The sequence below is a fragment of the Gopherus flavomarginatus genome, chromosome 20, assembly GCF_025201925.1.
Source record: "Gopherus flavomarginatus isolate rGopFla2 chromosome 20, rGopFla2.mat.asm, whole genome shotgun sequence".
NCBI classification, from domain to species: Eukaryota; Metazoa; Chordata; order Testudines; family Testudinidae; genus Gopherus; species Gopherus flavomarginatus.
This window is the reverse complement of record NC_066636.1, coordinates 25,141,552-25,150,869: the sequence shown is the minus strand read 5'-3', so window position 1 is coordinate 25,150,869 and position 9,318 is coordinate 25,141,552. Positions and strand designations below refer to the sequence as shown.

The window sequence follows — 9,318 nt, the reverse complement described above, 5'->3', positions numbered from 1 at the left end:
CGGCTGTGCACAACTGGATTTCAGCAAGTCTCCCCTGCCTGCCCCATGGCGTCGTGTGGGCACTGAGTAACGGGACAGGACTACACCTACTGCAGCCCTGGCAATCTTTGGATCTGGCACCAAAAGGTGTCAAAGGCCCTTGCAGAGGGTAGGACACTAGTTACGGTTCCAGAGAAAGCACAGGACTAATGGTGAATTTTCAGCGTGGCACATGGCTAATGGTGGCTGCCGCAGGGCTCCAGCCTGTGACGGGAGGTGATGTTTGCAATTGGCACAGACCGATTAGCTTGCTGAGCCTGGGGAAGGCAGTGAGGAAGAAGTAGCTAAGCTGCACTGTCAGCAAGTGCCAGGGAAACGCACACTGGAGGGAACCCCATGAACCCCTCATAAAGCTGACCGGGGGCACCGGGGGCCAAGCGTGTGGGGAAGGCCCTGAGCATTACCATGGCCAGCTCAGAGCAGGGCTCTGCATGCAGCACGGCCACAGCAAACCAAGCCTCAGGCTGCCTAGAGAACGAGATGGAAGCAAGCATGAAAAGGTTGTCAGACAAATCACCCACCCTTTGGTCCTGGCTGCTCTTCCTCAACAGATATGGCGGGACAGACGGGGCCCAGAGATGAGCCATAGAAGCAATCAGCCTCCTGGAGAGACTGAAACAACTGGGACCCCTGGGTTGGGAGAGGCCGTGACTGAGGGAGAACAAACAGTGAACAGGTGAGAAGACAAATGGAGTCTCCTAGTTCCCGTCCTACAAGACCCGGGCTTGTCCCGTGGGCAATTAACCACGGGTTCATAATGCTACAGGTGAGGATCTGAGGTCTGACTGGACAGAGAGAGCAGCCAGCTGCAGATATCAAGTGCCCTGCTTCAGGGCAGGCGCTACCCATTAAGTGACGCGTGGGAAATATTCCCCAATGGCCCCTGCTCTCCCTGAGCCCCACTGCTCTGACCTGGGCTGGTAATCTCAGGGCAGCTCCTCAAGGGGCTAGTTCTGGCTGCTGGCCCAGAAGCTGAAGCTTCAACTCATATTCTATGGCTGGAGCTGCTGGCAGGGCCAGGTCAAGAGCCCAGCAGTTAGGCAGAGTCACTGTGAACCTCTAGGCCAGGCCCCTCCAATTGTGGCTTCCCCGCCTTGGAAAGGCGCAGGCTCTAGCGCATGACACAGCCTTCAGGGGACGGAGAGATGGAATCAGAGCTGCATGTGAAGCCAAAAGGATTCTTCCCGCTGTCGTGGGGGTAGCCAGGGAATTGTGGGGCAGAGCTCAGCAGGGACAGCTTCAAGCCAAGGTTCTCTTTCCATGCTGCTTTGTCCTGCGTGCCCCCGTGGGGAAGGTCTGCCCTGGGGAGAGATTGAGGGCCCAGCACATTGGTTCATGAGGGCTGAGCACCCCCAGCACTACGCAGGCTCTGTGCCCAGGGCTGCAGAGAGGACAGACAGAGAGCATAGACAGATGCCCGTCAGGGGGCGCTCCAGGTTTATTAGTGGGAGGCAGACTGCTTGCGACACAGTCTAGAAATCTGGGCTGGTGTTTGTAGCAGCGCCAGGATCCAGACTGAACAGGGCCACTAGGTCCTGCCGGGACACAGGGGCAGTTTGCAGGAATCAGACTAGGCATACCCAGCACTGTAAAAAAAGAGTCAGTTCAAGTGATACTGAGACGAGTGAGAACCAAAGCCCCGAGACCAGCGCCTCACTCCTCCTCCTCTTCCTCCTCCTCCATGGCTATTGGCCGGGGGCCGGCAGCCCCAGGAGGGCCCCGCTGGATGGAGACGATCCCGCTGAGGAAAGCATAGCCAATCATCGCCGCCAGTCCCACCAGCACCGACAAGATCTGGTTGCGCCGTTTGTAGGGCTCCTCCTCAGACTCGGTCCCTTCGGAGGCAGATGTCTTGGGGGCGCTGGAGGGGGCGTCCCCTTGCAAGGAAACAACACGTCAGAACCCCAGATCCCGCTGGCGACGTGCACCCCAGCCCAGAGGGCAGACAGCAGGGGCAGCCTGGAAGAGTATAGCCATGTTACCCTTGTTCGGGGGAGGGGAACAGGGTGAACAGGGAATAGTTGGGGCAAGGGTCCGAAAGCAGCAGGGGGAGAAAAAAGGAAAGCTGCCCCTCCTTTTCCAAGAGCCGGAGAGGGGGCGCTCCCCACCCTCACCAGACCCCCGTTACAGCCAGCAGGGTGTCAGGAGATGCCTCCACCATGGCCGACACAGAGCACTCCCTGTGTTACACCTGGTGGGAAGTCCAGTCCTTCCCCCCCACCTCCTCAGCAGCCAGGAGTGGAGCAGTGCAGGTGAGCTGAGCTCCTCCCCAAGGCACTGTCCCACTTCAACTGATCTGCCGTGGGCTAGCAAGTCTCAGCCTGTGACTAGTGGGGTCTGAGGCATGGTTCAAGCCTGTTCACATCCCTCCCCCCACCCCCACCTTTGTGACCTTGCTTCAGTGATTCCAGCTGACCCGCAGCTTCCCAGTGCCAAAGGATGGGCTGGAGGCCTGGCTGCTCACCTCCGTCCCAGGGGAAGTAGAGGCTGAGGATGGAGGAGCAAAAGTCACACAGGTTCTGCAGCGACTTCAGGTGCTGCTGCAGTTTCCCGTTGGGCAGCTTGGCTTTCAAAAGAGGCGCCAGATGACTGAAGACGAATGCGTCCAGGGAAGCAGGGCTGCGGCAAGAGAGCTTGAGCTAGTGGCTCCTGGCCTGTCAGCACCAGTGGCCCAGGACCCTCAGCACTGGGAACACACGACCCCAGGCTGTAGGAACAGGCTGGCTCAAATTTACACCGTCACTAGGGTCCAACTGTTGTGTACGCTGAGCATAACCAAAGTACCTAGAGCCCTTGAGGCTGCTCCTCTCCCTGCTACTCCAGTCCCAACGTGCAGGAAGCAGAGCAGGAGCGCTGGCTGTGGGTGGTGAGCCCAGCTACACTCATCTTGGCCTGTCCCAGGAGATGGTGCTGCCAGGAGCTGGCTAGGGCTGTTGGCTGCGGGAGCTCACAACTCCTCTTGCAGGCAATCTTGGAGGTGCCTGAATGCCAAAGGTGCTGGGGCACCAAAGGCAGGAGGTGGCTTCTCAGCAAGCGCTTGAATAAGTGTCTGTCTTCTCTGACTCCTGCTCACCGCAGCTGGCTCTTTGGAAGTGAATAAGCAGCATATTCAGCCATTACCATTTATAGCTTCATAAATTATGGGCCCATTAAACATGAAGCAAACAAGGCAGCCGTCTAATGGGCTAAAACTTCCTACGCAGGCCGTGGCTGAAGTGCTGGAATATCTGGTCCTGGCTCTCAGTTTTACGGGAGAGGAAGGGGAACTGTCGGGACGGCAGTGGGAACGGATGGAGCCTAATGGGCTGAAAGGAACTGCCCTCTCCCCAGGGCCCTGTCTTCCATTAGAGAGACACTATTCAGCCCAACTCACGGTCCCACTTTCGCTTTAATTGCCTCCGAGGTTTCTCTATAATTCCCAGAGCTCTTTCAAAGGGCTGCCAAAGCCCGTGTCTCACAGCATGCCAGGGAGCTGCAAGGAGACCTGAGACTTAACACCATAACCCCTCTGCTCTGACGTTCTGCTCCCAGCCATGAGTGCCAGGCAGAGGCATGAGATCCACGTGTGGGCAGGTGAGGAAAGAGCCCTCGCTTCCCCGCACAAAGAAAGTTCCTCCAAGAGCCACTTACGAGTCTCCAAAGAAGAACTTCTGGTCCCCGAGGCGCTGAGACAGGAGCGTCAGGCACTCCTGGGCTTCGCGGTACATCTACGGGAGCAGGAGAGATGCAGGCCTGGTGTCACATCCCCTCAGCACACGAGGTGCAGGAGGCATGTCCTGGGACTGTGCTATCTCCAGTCCAAGAACGCCAGCAAAGAAAGCAAATGTCATCCTTATTGGGAGCAAAGCCACTGGCTGACCTGCCCTTGCCAGGGACCGACCCTGGCTTCTGCTTCACAGCCAACGACCAGAGTATTCTGGGGCTGGGCACAAAAGGGTTAAACTCAGTGCCCCACGGGAGCTGGCTTTGTTCTAATCCAGCGGGAACTGGGAGCATGCCCAGCGGCTGGGGACAAGGTGACCCCTCATGTTGCTTCCATCTAGGGGCAAGGTGATGGATTCCCAGGAGCCCCAGCCAGTCCTCCCAGCTGCCACAAGGGTAGCAAGAGCTGCAGAACAGAAGTGCCCCGTCTTTGGGATCTTTCCCCCCAGAAGCAACATGACAGCCGAGCTTAGCTATTCCACCAGCCCACTCACTTCCTTCTCCAGCTCCTCCTCGTCCTCCAAGCAGCTTTCCCCCCAGATCAGCTGCAGCCGCTCCAGATGCTGCTTGTGCATGCGGTTGGGCAGGAAGAAGTTGAGCGGGAAGGGGATGGCCTCTGCGTACCATTTCCGCGTGTGCTCCACATAGTTCTTTGTGTCCACCCAAAACGTGTGAATCTACGGCACGAGGACAGTGGTGACCCGCAAGAACTAGTGCAGGGCTGCTTTCTGCAGTGCCCTATGAGACACCCTGCTACCTCAGACCCCCACCCTGATCCTCGCACAGCTCTGTCACTGCACCATAATCCCAATCTCCAGATTCCACCCTGCGGTTCTGGGATCCGCCAATATGCCTCAGTCACTCACTGTGAGGGACCGTCCCACTGGGCTGGACCCAGAATCCATCTGAATTCTGAACTAGCTAGCTCCTCCCATAGCACTTCCACTGGCCTACATGAGCACTCACCAACACAGGTAGCAGCTTCTCCTCTAGCAGAGACACAAAGGCTAGTGTATCTGCCCCTTGTCTCGCAGAGAGATCATAGTCAGCGTTGTATTGCTACAGAGTAAAGGGAACAGTGTGAGGCCTGAGCTGGAAGTGGCGACTGAGCTCATCCTGTGCTCCAGCCCCCACCCCATGAACTGCAGACATGGCTCCTGTCTGGGTAGTACAGGCAGGGGTGGGATGCGGGGCGGATGACACTAGCCCCAGGCAAGTTCCTTTCACAGATGCTTTTCCAGGCACTAAGTGCCACGCGTGGGTTTTTCCTAAAATGCACATGCTGATGCGCGGCCGACTCCACGAGCATGGAGTCAGAGCTCATCTGCCCAGAGGAGACGTATTCCCTTTAGACACCCAGCTTGACCAAAGCTGAACTGTGTTCACGTCCAGAGACACTCCCGGGAGCAGTATCGACGGGCTGGGGGAAGGTGCGTGGACAGGAGCCCAGTGCACAGGCCGCCTGCTCCCCTTACATCTTTCAAGGGGAGACTCTGGCCAGCCCTGGGGCGAGCACAGCCTGGTGTGTTTAACCTGGCCAGAAGCCTGTTCCGTTTCAGAACACACTGGCTGCGGCTGTGCTCGCCTGTGCTGCCACATGACCCAGAGGAGGAAAGCTGGGGCCGAGGCAGAGTCTGGGATGGAAGGTGCAAGCAGTGCAGGGGAGCGGCTCCAGCCTTTCCTAGGAAAGTTGGCACCAGGCAGGCCTATTTCCACCAGAGCCGGGAGCAGCCTGAATAGCGGCGTGGCTGGCCCACACCCTGGCGTCTGAGAGCTGCCCGAGTCCCCAGACTGACACCTCCCTCAGGCCTCAAAGGAACCACTTGTGCTCCTCCCCACAGCTAGCCAGCCCCAGGCAAACCATCCACGAGGCTGGTCCACTACTTGCCTCAGCACTTGGGGGCAGGGAAGACAGGAGGGGAAGAACTGAATCTTCACATAAGTTCCAGACACAGAGCAACTCCAAAGGGTGAAACTAGCACACAGGGACAGAAGGGCTTCTCTGATGGGAACCCCTGCATCTTCTGCCCTCTCCTCCATGGTCCTTGTGACAGGGCCACTACAGATGTGTTGCTCAGGGCAGATGTGTCAGGATCTGGGAAGCTGAGCTGGGCTTTGGGCATTTGGCAGTTCTTTCCCCTCTCCTAGTCCAGACTGTCTGACTGCAGGACCAGCCAGGTGTCGCTGCATAGGTCCATGGGCAAGCTCCTGTGGCAACTGCGTAACACAATGCTTCCACTGGCAGGGTTTGCAGACCCTGCTGAGCCCCCTCTCCAAGGGTCGCTTCCTATAGGCTCTGGCATTCCCTGCTCACCCATGCCTCGGCTCCCCACCCACTGCTGCAAGCCCTCCTGGTTATTTCCATCAGCGGCTTCACTCTCAGTTTTCCCCAACTCCCACCCCCATAGGTGTGAGCCGCAGGGGGCAGGTGACTGTCTCCTCTCACTCTGGGGCAACAGGCCTGAGTCAGTGTCCCCATCCCATACCTTTTTCCTGAGGTGAGTGATGATCTGGTGCATCTGGGACAGGACACCTTCCTCCTTGGTCTTCAGAGCAGGTAAACACCCTGAAAGCAGAGAAAGGGAATACAGGGGAGACCCTGCCCAGAGGTACCTCTTCACAGGCCTCCTGCACGCAGCGAGCACCCCCAGCCCCACCTGCTCTCATTGGGGATCCTGGCGCAGGTGGCAGCATCACACATGGGTTGCAAGAGACCCTTTTGTTTTCACATGCCGCAGTGGTGTTCAGGGTTTCCGCGTTTGGTCTCAGCCCACGCAGTGACTTCCTTTTGGAAGCCTGAACTGGTCTGGCGTTGAACAATGCGAGACTTATTCCTGGGTGAAATGGATTTTGCACATGGACAGCTCCGAACTGGCTGGAATTCACACACAAACTTTCCATGTGGCTGGCCCCTGCTGAGGAGTCTCCAGGCTAGATGTGGCAGACAGGATTCAAAAGTAACAAACACCATGTCGCAGAGCTGTCAGCTCTGGCAGGGGTTCTGGGCTGCTCTGACAGCTGAGTTCCAAAAGGGAGAATGTCCCCCTGCCCCGGGGCAGGGCCATGAAGTCAGGAAAGAGGAGATGTTTGTTTGCCTGCCTCCTTAAAGAAAATGGGGAAATTAAATGGAAAGCTTTGTTTAAAGGCCGTGCAGCCCAGCAGCCTCAAGGGAAGCTGGGAACTAGCTCTCCTCAGTTCTGATATTGGCTGTCCCACCAGTTTGCCTTGGGCACCTCACCATGCCTCAGTTTCCCCACCTGTAACAGGGAGATAATCTCTGCCTACTTTCCGGTGGCTTGTGATGGCTCCAATAATCACCTGTGTGCCATGTGTTTATTTCTATCCCCCACATGCCCCTGCCCCATTCTCATAAGCGCCTTTACCTGAGGGACTTCGCCACGGGTTAGTGACCTTGTGAACTCTGAGCGGCACGCCTGTGAATCTGGCGTAGGTCTGGAAGGGAAGCAGAAGAAAGACTCAGAAGGAGTCTGTGTATAAATGTTTAACTCTGCACTGGCTCAGAGTGAGAATGACTCCAGCGGCCAGGGCGCTCAGCTGGGATGTGAGACCCCGGTTCCAGTCACGGCAGAATGGCCCCAGAACACCCCACAGACTAGTGGTTAGGGACCTCACCTGCCAGATGGGGAGACCCAAGTTCAAATTCCTTCTCCACATCAGAGGCGCTGAACCCTAGGTGGCTAGGCTAACGATTAGAGGTGACACCTCCTCCTCCTGTTTCTTGCAAGAAGCAGTGTAGGTGCGTGGCTCCAGGATAGGGGAGTCCAGAGCAGAGACAAGCGCCTCTCTATGGCCCAGATTTAGGTGCCAAATTCCCTTTGAGGGCCGGGCTTAGCCCAAACCCCTCTCCTTGGCTTTTACTGGCTAGCTAAAGTGGCTCGGCACGTGGGTCTGGATACCAGCCATTGGAACGGAAACCTGGGGTGCAAAACTGGTGTCCTTTTGTGGAGCTACCCTGAGGCTTTCTGTGCCTTCCCCCTGCCCAGCATGTCGGTGGGAGTGCTGGTCCTCCCCTGCCCCCAGACCCCGGGGGTGCCGGTCCTCCCCTGCCCCCAGACCCCGGGGGTGCCGGTCCTCCCCTGCCCCCAGACCCCGGGGGTGCCGGTCCCCCCCCCCAGACCCCGGGGGTGCGGGTCCTTCACTCCCCCTAGACCCCAGGGGTGCCGGTCCCCCCCCCAGACCCCGGGGGTGCGGGTCCTTCACTCCCCCCAGACCCCGGGGGTGCCAGTCCTCCCCTTCCCCCCCCGCAGACCCAGGGGTGAGGGTCCTTCCCCCCTAGACCCCAAGGGTGCCGGTCCTTCACTCCCCCCAGACCCCGGGGGTGCCGGTCCCCCCCCCCAGACCCCAGGGGTGCGGGTCCTTCACTCCCCCCAGACCCGGGGGTGCGGGGCCCTGTCCCGGGGAGGGGCCCGGCGGGAGGCCCAGGCGGGACCCGGGGGGCCCGGCCCGGCCCGGCCCGCTCACCAGCACGGCCAGGCAGTCCGGGTCCACCGAGGGCAGCCCCCAGCCCCCGGCCCAGCAGAACAGCTCCATGGGCGCCGCCATCTTCCCGCCCGACCCGGAACCACACGGCCCGGCCGGCTCCGGCCCCGGCCCCGGCTCCTCCCTGCGGCCCGGGCGGGGCCCGAACCGCGGGGGTGGGGCCTGGGCAGCCCCCACGAGCCCTCCCGCCGCGCCCTGAAATGCCCCCGAGCCTGGCCCCCCCGTACCCCCAATACCCTCTGTGCCCCAATACCCCCACCCGCGTACCCCAATCCCGCCATGTGCCCCAACCCCCCCCGTGCCCCACTATCCAGAGCCCCCGTACCCCAATCCCGCCATGTGCCCCAACCCCCCCGTGCCCCACTATCCAGAGCCCCCGTACCCCAATCCCGCCATGTGCCCCAACCCCCCCGTGCCCCACTATCCAGAGCCCCCGTACCCCAATCCTGCCATGTGCCCCAACCCCCCCGTGCCCCACTATCCAGAGCCCCCATACCCCAATCCCGCCATGTGCCCCAACCCCCCTGTGCCCCACTATCCAGAGCCCCCGTACCCCAATCCCGCCATGTGCCCCACTATCCAGAGCCCCCATACCCCAATCCCGCCATGTGCCCCAACCCCCCCGTGCCCCACTATCCAGAGCCCCCATACCCCAATCCCGCCATGTGCCCCAACCCCCCTGTGCCCCACTATCCAGAGCCCCCGTACCCCAATCCCGCCATGTGCCCCACTATCCAGAGCCCCCATACCCCAATCCCGCCATGTGCCCCAACCCCCCCGTGCCCCACTATCCAGAGCCCCCATACCCCAATCCCGCCATGTGCCCCAACCCCCCCGTGCCCCACTATCCAGAGCCCCCATACCCCAATCCCGCCATGTGCCCCAACCCCCCTGTGCCCCACTATCCCGACCCCCTGTACCCCAATCCCACCATGTGCCCCAACCCCCCCGTGCCCCAATACCCCGATCCCCCATACCCCCAATTTCCCCGTGTGCCCAATACCCCAACCCCTGTACCCCGACCTCCCATACCGCCAATCCCCCCGCATGCTGACCCCCGTGCCTTTGTGCCTCAAT

General features: G+C 59.9%; 1 protein-coding gene across 1 annotated transcript; it reads right to left on the bottom strand.

The window, feature by feature from the left end:
* Window positions 1-1,459: 1,459 nt before the first annotated feature.
* MTX1 (metaxin 1) lies at window positions 1,460-8,371 on the bottom strand. Its single transcript, XM_050930135.1, has 8 exons — window positions 8,224-8,371; window positions 7,125-7,194; window positions 6,228-6,307; window positions 4,708-4,800; window positions 4,236-4,418; window positions 3,670-3,746; window positions 2,504-2,658; window positions 1,460-1,916 (listed from the first exon to the last, which is right to left on the bottom strand). The coding sequence occupies exons 1-8, from the start codon at window positions 8,302-8,304 to the stop codon at window positions 1,693-1,695; spliced, it is 963 nt and encodes a 320-aa protein (XP_050786092.1). The 5' UTR covers window positions 8,305-8,371; the 3' UTR covers window positions 1,460-1,692.
* Window positions 8,372-9,318: the final 947 nt, after the last annotated feature.